Here is an 11,694-nt window from a genome sequence, read left to right on the forward strand (position 1 = left end):
AGCCCGTCTAGATGCACAGGTGTTAAGGAGGCCAGTGCCAACACAGATTACCTCTGTACACCTTGAGCTTTGTCTTACACGTACTGCCACTATGTGGAAATTAAATTTAAACCAGGAACATTAGGCATCCTTACCCCAAGGGTTGTGGGAGTCAGGAACAAGCTGCCCAGCATTCTTGTTGTAGCCGATACCCAGGTTTAACTGAAGAAGCAACTGGATAGATCCCTTGATCGTCTTGCTCTGAACTGCTTTATGGGCTGGATGGCCTCTTGTTAGTAGCTGTTCTTCTGCGCCTCCACCAGCAGAGGAGCTGCAGTCTGCCTCTGTGTACCAGAGTGGGTAGTTGCTTTTTGGATAACCAGTGAAATCCATAATTAAGACATCTAAGAAATTGGCACCCGTCTTCAAATTTCAGCTTCAAGCTTGTCCTCACCTCATCTTTAATTGTGGAATTTTAGCTAAATTTAGACGTGATGAATTCTGCGCCTTAAACAGAGAAGCCACTGTGACAGAGACTGTCCATTTGGAAAGAACTTCCAGATCTGTAATAATGTCACACACACGCTTCCAGACCGTAAGATCTCTCTTGATTTTGGTTAGAACAAGCTGATCAGTGTAACATAATGAGTGCAGCAGTTCTGGTGATGGAATAAATCTTAAAAACTGTACCTGATCTCTGCCAAGTAAAGCTAAAACAAACACTTCTGTTTAATCTACGTGTTAGAAAACCTATGAGAAAACGCCACGTTTTCACTGCATTTGCCTGGAAGTGAAATCATATTGGTGTTTCACACAATCCAGGATTTCCTTCGCTCCTCCTGCACACGGACAGGGCCGTGCTCTCGCTCCGCAAAGCTGCCGGCCTCCGGGAGCAGGACTGCAGCCCCCCCTCACCCCTCACCCCCTCCCTCCCTAGACTGAGCCCCAGGAAAGCCTGCCAGGGACTCCTCTGTGCCCGCTGTGCATGTGTGGTTTGGGTGTGATCTCTGGGGGCGGGCCGGGGGGCGTGGCCTTGATGCCAGCAGCGCATGACGGAGGCAGGGTGACAGCCTGTGGCGGACCCTGCCGCCCCACTCCCTCACCCCTGCGGCTGCGTTCGGGACAGACTGGATTGAAATGAATTTGCTGAACAGTATCGTACTCGCACAGTAGAATGGAACCTAAAGATGGCATGACACTGAGTTTTAGCATCAGATACTCCATCAGTGTATACACACTCTCCAGGTCAATGCATTTGTTTAATTTATTTAACATTTTGAATTTGCACTTTATTTTTCTATGCCCAACAAGCAAGGCACTGCTGTTTTGAGCTCTAATCCTAATCAGGATAATGATCGTGAGCTGTCTGTTGGAGGTCCTGAGAAAAACATTTTCAGTAGGCAGTATGGGGGAGGTGATTCTTAAACAGGGAACCTGTGTACTATAGTACACTTCTCTCCAGTTGAGAAACAAAACCAAATTTCAACCCTGCTGTCATATTTCCTCGATTTATAGCTCAGGCTGGAATCCCAGAGCTTCCTCAGCCCAGTATTCCGGCATGATGGACATTGCCAACTAAATCACTCAATCCACTGGAATACCTCTCCAGCCTGGTCTCGGAGGGGTGGGGGAGAGCTGGCCTGCTCAGTCTGTCTCGATGACCATGCCTCAGCGCTCACGGCACAGCCTGGCTACACTGGACAGGCGATTCCACTGCGCCGTCCTGCCAAACACGATACTAGCAATGAAACCATATTGAAAATTGCTAAGAACATGGCCCTCCCTCTGGCTCCCTAGATCCCCACACTGCTTCTGTGAAATTCTGTGCTCACAGGCTCTCACTGCTGATTTATCAGCACACTCCTCTTCCTACTGTGCATCCGCCGCCAAACCAAGCTGTTGCTCAGCTTGTTCTCAGCCGTAGGTTCGAGAATGTTTCAGAGGTGGCAGTCTTGGCCACCGGCCTCCCCTGCTTGTGTGCGCTATGGCCTCAGTGGTCTCTGTATGGCCTCAGTGGTCTCTGTATGGCCTCAGAGGTCTGTGTATGGCCTCAGAGGTCTGTGTATGGCCTCAGAGGTCTCTGTATGGCCTCAGAGGTCTGTGTGGAAGGGGGGAGGGGGAACACAGTGGCTAGCAGTGGACGGGCCGAGCTCAGGGAGTGCCAGGAGGATGCAGGCAGTCTGTACTGGGCAGGGGGTCCAGCGAGAGTGGGGGCAGGCCTGTCTACCCTGACCGAGCCCAGCTTGCTGGTTTCTAATAAATCACTTGTATGAGAAGTGTGCAGTTTTTTATATATTAAACTGTACTAAGCCTGTTGGTGATGCATCTTAAAGTTGTATCAAGAGGCTGTTCGGAGTGACTGTGTGTAGGTGAGTGGTAGGGTGCCAGTACTTGTAAGAAACTCAGACATGCACCCGTCCAGGAGCTCTTGCTCTTGCTGTGATTTGACATTCAAGCTATTTTGAATTAGTCTGACCTGAAAAGTCATCTCTGTCCTGCAGCTGTCGTGTTTGTCAGGTTCTCCCTGGCAGTGCAGCCCGGCTGAGGCATGGTCAGTGGGGATAACTACATGGGAAAAGAGGGAGGGCAGCTTGTTGTCTGGGATCAGCATACAGGGAACAGCTTCCTCCCGGATGGAGCAGTAAAGACGGACAGCATACTGCTGCCCTTGTCCAGGCGATGACAGGAAAGCTCATACCATCACTCCTGTGCAAGGCCCTCTGTGATCAATAAAACCCAGGATCTGAAATGGATATCCATTTGATTCATTGATCCAGGTGTTGCCCTCTCAGCACATGATTCATGAAGACTTGGTCCACAGACATGCCTTCTCCCAGAATAATAGTAATTGGTTTTGTGTAATTGTCTAACAATTAAAACAATCAGTCTTTGATCCCTGTGCACAGGTGTCTGACAGGGCAGGCAGTAATAGGACCTCATTACTGAGTACTGCACTCTTGCCTAGGACTACTGATGCATAAATGAAAGCCAACTTTAAAGGACATCTTTCCACTGGTCTGCAGAGGGTTCCTATGAACCAGAGCTCATCTGAACCTGATTATCTTCCCACAGGGTCTTGTTCACCCTGACACAAACTTTTCATCAGTCTTGGTGACCACAAGACTGCATTTGTCAGGCTTTGCATTTTCAAGAGAAAGCAGTGCCTCTGTTTCCTGTATGCAATCCCGAAAGTGATTGGATGTTTTTTGCTGTACCTGCTTTTGTGATAATTAATGCCACCTCTCTCTCTCCCTCTCTCCACACCACCACTTCTCTGCGGCCTTCTTGGCGTTTCTCCCTGGAAAAGAAACATCCGAAGAGGAAGGTATGATCCCGCGCAGCAGAGGATGATGTAAACCCTTCTCTGTGCTCACGCTCTCCTCTCCATCCCTGCACCCCAACCTCCCCCTCCAGCACTTCTGCAGCTCAGTGAAGCTCCAGCGGTAGATGGCTACAGCCCCCACTTTATTGTGTTGTTGTGAGACACGACAAAAAGATGATCTTCCTCAGCAGGAGTCACATTAGTCTGGAGCTGTTACTTCCAGCTGAGAAGAACACAGTTAATTCCAGTACTTACAATTCCAAACACTGTGAATGCGGACGCATTGTTCTTAAAGACTCAACGCTGTCGGCGTTGAAGTAGAAACACATTTGTTAATGGCCTGCAGGTCTCGTCACATCACTCAGCTGGGGCTCTGTACACCTCTGCCGAAAATTATTCCAGACTGCTTTTCTTAAAGCAATTTTTTGCACACTGGGGTATCCAGAGAAATTTCACACTGCTTCCTCGAACAATCTCCACATGCCAATGCTCAACATGGTCAAAAGAAAACGAGCAGCACTGCTACGCCGACTGTAGATTCACCTGCAAGCAGCATGATGGGCTTCTTCTGCAAGAGACAAGGTTATAGAATGCGGTGCTTGTGAATATGAGTGCTCTGGTACTGTATGTAATGTGCTCATTGTCGTGTCAACAGCAATGAGAGTCACAGCATCCCTTCTGTCTGTTCTTTAAGCACAGTGGGTTCATGTTCATTTATGTTGTGTGATGGAAATTAAAGTTCGAGTCCCTTCACAACGACGGGAAGTCACTAATGAAATCCTCACCCTGCAGTTGTTTGCTCACAGTTCCAAGGGCAGAGACCAATGACTTCAGAGAACTGAGTCAAAGATGATTAATCTTTGCACCATAGTCTCTGGGAGAGCATTTCTGCAAACTTGGTTTCAGCTGTTTCCTCCTCGTGCTCGTGTCACTGCTGTAACAGGAAAGCACAGATGCAGTTTCTTATTCTGAAGTCATCTCAGTAGCCCTGAGGTTTTGTTTTTTCCATTCTGATGAATAAGTTAGGTTTGAGAGTTGTAAAAAAAATGTTGGGCAGATTTCTTATCTATATCTGCTTTTGCACCATAAACTCTTCTGACTGGGGGAATGCAGACTGATTCTTGTCTCTTCACTTCTTGGGTACTCTCCAGTGAAAGAGCTTTCCTTAGTTATACCTGCTCAAGTCTCACTGTTGTCTCTTCTGCCTCTCCCTCTCTCCCTGAATCCCTCCATCTCCCACCATCTCCCTCTTTCAGAGTTCTGTCTCTCAAGCTCTGTCCTTTTGTTTCTTCCAGATCTGGAGGAGCGTAGGACAGCTGTAGCTATGTGCAGCTTGGTCTTCCTTGTGCTGTGTCCTTTCCTCCTAGAAAAACAAAGTCTTCCACTTGTTTCCAGACTTCCCTGTCCCCACCTCCACCTTTCCGCTCCAGCCTCCTCTCCCCCGGCTTGGTCCCTCCTGGATCTATCCGGGAACGACGCCAGCCATCTCCAACATGCTGCATTTCCGCTAGATCTGCCTGCCAGGTCCTGCGTGACTCCAGAACTCAAGGTGGCCATTATCCCAAGGATGAGCAAGGGACCAGAGCTTTCACCCAGCGGACCAATCCAGCTCCGGGAGAGGCACATCCCTGAACCAACTGGATCAAAAAGATCTCCCTTGTTCCCAGAACAACCTTTCCAGTTTTCTTGGACTGTAGTCGGGGTGCTCTCTGATGCTGCTGTTTTTATATGCTTTGTTGACCCTAGATGTCTTCTCTGGACAAAATGAGAAGACCGGTTTTGCTAATATATCGTAGGTATTCTGTAGTATTTACATGAAGTTCCCAGAGTCGGGGGAGGCCCCTTGCTGGAGTGGGAGTATTGGATCTCCAGAGGCCATCTGCCTTAATTCAGCGCCATTGGACTGAGCAGGTCAAGCTGGTACCAGGACCGATCCGTGGTGATACTGGTAAGACACGCTTTCTGACAGTGGCTGAAGAAAAGCTATTAGCAGTGGCTGTTAGTGGACACTGGCCAGGCTTGGCACCTTTTGTGTTCAGGTAAGGTGTACCCTTGTGTTGTGGGTATGAAACTGTAAGGGCATCTTTGATTTTTGTTAAAATGAAATTGAGAAACTAACAGCACCTGAAGCCTGTGTGGGATTATACATTGAGATGAACAGAGAAGCATGTATAGTTAACCTGGAGTTTGCTGAAATGTCTTGCATCTTATTTAGCTGGACATACTCTTTGTTTCTGAATACGAGTCAAAAACATGTCCTCTAAGCTCAGTCATACAGAAGGCTTGGAAGGTGCTTTCCCATCAGTGTTAAGGTCAGAATGGCAGGAGCGAACACGGCTCTTGCAGACAATACCCGACTGTATCTGCTACTCTGCTGGTGCTGCATTCTGACCTTTGTCCTCCAGCAGCAGTATACTGTAGAACAATGTCATTTGTTGAACCTCTTACTTGGGTCCTGTTTGCAAAGGGGATCAAAGACATCAGAGTAACCAAGGTATTGCCGAGTGGCTCTTCTAGCAAAGGGGATTATCTGAGTACAAGCGGAGATTCTGATCCAGGTGTCCAGGGGTTTGAGCCTCATGTTACCAGCTGGCTGTAACTGGGATTGGCTGTGGACTCAAACATGGCAGGACGAACAGGCACAGCCTCACTGTGATCCTTGTGGTGAGCTCGCAGCTTCCAGCTGATGAGGAATGAACAGCAATTCTTCCTCAGTCAGCACTGATTTAGCAGGGTTCTAAAACCTGTTTTTAGTTCAGTGTACATAAACTGTATAGAAAATGTCCTGTTTATAATATTGTAACATACAGGGAAACCATTGATTTATGAGAAAAGAACTATAGGTAACTAGAAACTGTCATCGGTTACATTAAGATCACAAAGAATACACCAAAGCTGATGTTAACTCCCAAATTCTGCAAGATGATTTTGGATTGCTTCATTATCATGTGGGGGAAAATAGTAAGAAAAACATTCCTTAAATATTTTGTGTAATATTAAAATGTGACAGAGAACCTGACAGAGGTGATTACTGGCAGTATGAGGTCAAGGCTTATTTAAAAGTTTGTGCATCAAAGGCCAGGTGTGTGGATGGACAGAGGGCTGGTCAGTGGTTTCTGTCTCCAGTAACTCAGCTGTCTGAAACATGACAGTCCTGGTGCTGTAGCACAGCAAGAACTTGGAAAAGAAAATCAGCTAATTGTCTCAGGTTTATGCACTTTATTTTTAAAAAGTATTAATATCTTGAATCAGAGGTATTAAATTATAATTTACTATTGCAGCACCTTGCATTCACCCCCAGTCAGTTGAATAAATTGGCTACTATAGTTTAGTCTCTTTCCACCAGACTGGCAGTGCCCTGCATTGATAAACCAAGTAACAGCACTGAGGTCATAAGAGACTCTCCCTGCGTTCTCTCTAAATAAGCTCAAACTGAACAGGAGACGGGGAAATACTGAGAGCTGATTGGCGCAAGACGTCTTTTAGATCACAAATGTCACAAAATCGTAAAGCTGGATTGGGGCCCGGAGAATCATTAAAGAACCCACTCCAGAATACTCCTTTTCCATGTGTTATTTCTACCCGTTTTTCCTGTCTGCTCTCCACTCTATACAGATCCTTTCAGTACAGTTTGGAAAAATAACCATCCTCACCAGATTGCACATCTCATAATTATAATTCTATACAAGAATTATTGGACAAAATGGAGCAGACACTCCTCCCTACAGTAGGTTTGTGGTAGTTTGGCTTTGCCTCTATATATAGTGTCCTATAGGCAGGAAAGTAACTTATAATGGGAGAAGTTTTTTTTTTCTTGTGACCTAGAGTATGCAAAGCTAGCTGAAGGATGGGCAGATGGATGGACCTACAGAACTCATGTATTCTATTCAATAGGGTGCAAGTCTTTCTCTTCAGTATTCTGAAAGAATGGAAGGTGGGCCTTTTAAAATGTCCTCGGAGCAGAGGAGAGCACTTTCAGTGCAGGCTGAGCTTTGGCCAACCCGTTTGTTCATTAAGAGTGTAGCACACCAGCCAGGGCCAGAGACCATGAAGCCATTTCTGTAAACATGGAGATGGGCTCCAGCACACGCACACACAGGTGTGACTGACACAAGGAGGCGAAGTCGTGCTGTGGCTCGGTGGAGCTGACTGCCCTCTAGAATGTGTCACAGCTGAGATCAGGCCCTCTGCATTGTACTCTGACCTGAGGTCGATCTACTAACATTCCACAGTGGCGGAACTATTCTGGAAATATATTTACATGCTGCTTTTTAAAAAGTGTTAGATATACACAAATTAACCTGTAGTAACTTTGTCATTTATTTGAATGAAAAACTGTTTTATAAACCAAGGCTGATATATAAATATCTATTGTATAATCTAAAACAATATACATACTGTATGTATATGATGTGTGCGTGTGTGTTTGTATTTAGTGTATCTGACAGGGGTCCAAGAATAATGTTTTTTTGATTCCATGAGCACAAAAAAAAGAAGTCTGGATTCAAGTCGGGATAACCAGCCTCAGGTCTCTTAGCTGTTAAAAAGAGAGATTGATTAATAGAAGGCTTGAGAGCAGCTGAGTGCAAGGTCTTGTCCTGAAGCAGAGTGGCAGCCCTGTACACCAGGTAGTGCTGGTTCAGCTCTGGGCAGGTTGTTAGCTAATATCTGGTGCCACAGCCACCTCTGTGCCTAATTCGCTGGCCTAGCGAGAGCTGCTTCACTCCTCTGTCAGATGTCTGCTCTCCTACTGGCATGGTGGGGCTCATGGTGTGAAAAACCTCAAGTGCACATTTCGGGGGAGAGCATTACGATCTTCTGTTCCACACTGGTGTGAGGTGTACATTCCAGCATTTAGTATTCTTCCTTCTCACCTGGGAAATCACATTTCATCTTAAAGCACAGGAATGCAAATGAGATTATAGCACCACTCACAGGACATCTAATCCTTGTTTTCTGTTCAAAATCTACAGATCTCCACTCGTCAAACACATCATAAATCCCAGTGCTACACTGGAGTGAAGCCTGACTGATAGAGACAATTGAAAATAATATGGAAGAAAATAAATGCTGATGTAAAAAAAATAAAAATCCCTTTTTCCTTAGTGGCTGTACAGGTAGCCCTCAGTGCTCCTATATACTGTAGCTCACGTTCCATTATGTACCTTAACACACGTCTTGGACCCCTGTTTAGAGTGGATGTGTATGGGACTTATTCCAAAGCAATTTCTATCTGAATTCTGTCTGTGTGTATATAACATATAAATATGTAAAGAGCTGCTGCAGATTAGCAATAGCAATCCCTTTGGTTTAGTTCCTTTGTGAGCCCAAAGAAACTCCTTTAGTTCAATAGTGGGCAGACTGGTCCCACATTGTCATTATACAGTTTGGGTTTGAAGATTCTTATTTTTGAAGAGGTCTTTTTATTTTGGTGCTTTTTGTTTTGCTGCTGTTGCAGATTTGGAACAGAAAGAAAGGTGACCTAGAAACCTTTCACAAAAAACTATATCACTGCCCAGCAGTGGAGAGGCATGCTTTTTTATTTGTCCTCAAAGGCTGCTTAGTGATGTATCCTGCCATTCCAAAGCTACGTGCCGGTGAAGGCCTGCTCCACGTGTGCAAGAGGAATCGGGTGAAACAGTCACACGAATGATTTTGGGCTAGCCTAGCACGATTGTTTCAATGAACTGCTTTCCTATCTTGACCAGAGATCAGGAGCCATATTCTTGAAACATTTTTCACCAATCTGTGTTTGTAGCCCTTTTCTTGGAGAAGTTAAATAATAAGAGTCAAAAGGTCATGTCTTCACTGCCAAGGGATACTGGGAATCAGCTTCCTGAAAGATGTAAATGTGCCTCGGCGGTATCCCTTCCTCTCACGGAGCTATCGGCTACTGGGGAGTTAAACAGGCCTGTGCCCCTGCTGCCCAGCAGACACACTTCACATCCTAGCAGAACGTGAGGATTTAAGAGATTAAATGGATTGATAGCAGTGGATTAAGCTTTCAGGCCCTGGCTAGATTATATGAAAGATGTAAGGTAAACTGGAGTGTTTTTCCTGAATTTTCATTCCAGCCCCCCCCCCTTACAGTTCAAACCTGCAGCAGCTTGAACTGTCCCTGAGGTTTGTACCTGCAGGTGCATTCTTACAGCTCGGGTCAAGGCAAGGCTGAGTCGGATCCAAGTGTCTTCCACCAGCGGGTAGTTCTCTTCCTTTGGCATAACAAAAAAACAAACAAACTGACATCCACTGCCTTCTACTAGGGCTTCTGCTTGAGAGCAGCTGTTCGGCCCCGCTGACCCCCACTCTGGACTGCACTGCAGGAACACTGCGGGGTGTGATTGTGCCTCCAGCTGTTCTCGTCAGTCTGGTGTGCACAGATGTGCTCCTGCTCCTACCAAGACCCAGTGTGAAGCACCACAGCATGTAATCACCCGACTAAAGACAAACCTGTTTTCATACCAGACTTTTATTAATAGTGCACTGTTAAATAAGCTGAAAGAGGCAAACGACAGTCTGCACAAAACTGTAAAGAGTTAGGTTTTGCCTTGTGTCTTTTGCCTTACCTGGTGCTCAGGATTCTTACCTTGCTGTAGAACAATCTGAACAGAAACCAGAAATTCTCTGTCAGCCTGGTGGAGGGGACCTCTCAGGGGAAACACTTCAGGTTTACAGTATGAGGCAGAAGGGGCATGGCCTTACGCCAATTTGCTTCACTTGAACCATCCTGGCAAAGATTCTGGGTCAAAATTATTTTTTAAGGAAATACTCCCTTAGGCTGACCAGCTGAAAGTTGAGGAAAGACCAGAGAACTGTGTACGGAAGGGATTTCACTCTACACAAGCATGAAAATACACCTTGCTGTCTCAGGGTTCAGCGGAGCAGTTCATGTGTGCGCTGCTGCAGGAGAGCACCCAGACGTGTGGGTGCAGTGCAGTGCTACAGAAAACATGCGGAGTACAGGCAGACATCAGGGTGTGGGCGGCAGTTGTGGCCAAACTGCAGAGAACACTTGTCTAGAGCCTCCTCTGGTCTCCCTGGGTTTTCCGCCGATTTGAATGTTCACTCTCAGCAGTAAAACATTTTCTAAAAGCACAAATTGTTTTTTTTTCTACAAATGTATATAGTGAATTCTTTATATGTATAGACATACAAACCATCCTAACCCCCAGTTAGCAGTTTCTCCTGTACGTGTTGATAAGCTCTACCACGCCTGTCTCACAATGCACTCTGTACATATGGTCTGCCTGCACTGTACATGACTACTGGCCCACAGGTGACTGGCGTGAGGAATGTGGGGTTCTGTAGTCACAGAAGAGCCTCATCGCCCCCTTTCTCTGCCTGTGCAGACCGAGTAAAGCATCCTTGCGAAACAGTCACCCATGATGTTTCCGGCCATGTTTTTAATAAAGGCTTCTGAGTCACTGGTATACATGCAACTCAATGCTGTTAATGAATAAGAAGAATAAACTACAAAGTGAAATGATCATCCTGTCTGTCTTTTTTTTCCCCTATTATTTGTTGGGGAACAGATCTAGTCTAAAGTGTTTAAGATCCTGCCTCATCATAGCTCCAGTAGGCCAGTCCATTTCACTGCTCTCCTGTTTCCACACCCTGTCCACCCCCTGTGTCCTATATCCAAGCCAGTCCAGTGTAGCGGTCAGTCCACCCCCTGTGTCCTGTGTCCAATAAAGGCATGTTTATTGCAAAGGCTTTTCCTTGTCCTTTGTTCTGCCAATGCTCCTGTCTCCATGGCACGTCAGCTGGTTTGGAACTATAGCAATCTGAATAAAGACACCCTCATCTTTTCAGAATACCAGAGGTTTCCCCGGGCTGCTGTGGAGACGGGTCACACCGATGCAACTACAGCTTTGAAACAACATGATCCTCCTAACACAGGCCCAGAAAACCTGCTTGAGCCCAGATCCCAGGTCCCCAGATCCAAACCCGAGTTACACTGTTTCCGCACGGAGGCCTGAGGTGCTGTTCAGTTGCCAAGGAAACCAGCGGCTGTGTCTGCAGGTCCTGTGGCGACAGGCCGCTTGTGTGCAGTCACACGTGATGTCGGCCCAGTTCAATACACTGCTCCTGGAGGCCAGTTTCACTCCAAATTAGCTCTTAAACCGGATAAGCCTTTTACTGGACATAATGTAACAACTTAGTTCACATACCCAAGCTTCAAACAAGCCTTGAAATCCTGTAGATGCACTGACTGGACACGGATCCATCTGTGAACGAGACGAAAATGATCTTCTGCGCCCCAATCCTCAGGATTCAAATACAGAGAAGCCTTTAAATGGAAATAAATTACATAATGCTATACCTTCTTTAAAGTGATATTGTTCCATAATTACTGCATATTTGTTGCAGATGGTCACAGCCCATTGAGCAAG

General features: G+C 46.2%; 1 protein-coding gene across 5 annotated transcripts in view; it reads left to right on the forward strand.

The window, feature by feature from the left end:
- adam11 (ADAM metallopeptidase domain 11) overlaps nucleotides 1-10,787 on the forward strand; it is a 47,676-nt gene extending 36,889 nt beyond the window's left edge. For 2 of the 5 annotated variants that reach the window (XR_011183950.1, XR_001480201.2), the window contains 2 exons: nucleotides 3,287-3,304; nucleotides 4,597-4,662. Coding sequence is in view for 3 of the 5 variants with exons in the window: in XM_015361996.2 (XP_015217482.1) it covers nucleotides 3,287-3,304; nucleotides 4,597-5,069 (491 nt within the window). In the remaining 2 variants the exon portion in view is untranslated. The other 3 variants (XM_015361996.2, XM_015361998.2, XM_015361997.2) reach the window with 3 other exon arrangements.
- Nucleotides 10,788-11,694: the final 907 nt, after the last annotated feature.

Source organism: Lepisosteus oculatus, chromosome 28 (genome assembly GCF_040954835.1).
Source record: "Lepisosteus oculatus isolate fLepOcu1 chromosome 28, fLepOcu1.hap2, whole genome shotgun sequence".
NCBI lineage: Eukaryota > Metazoa > Chordata > Actinopteri > Semionotiformes > Lepisosteidae > Lepisosteus > Lepisosteus oculatus.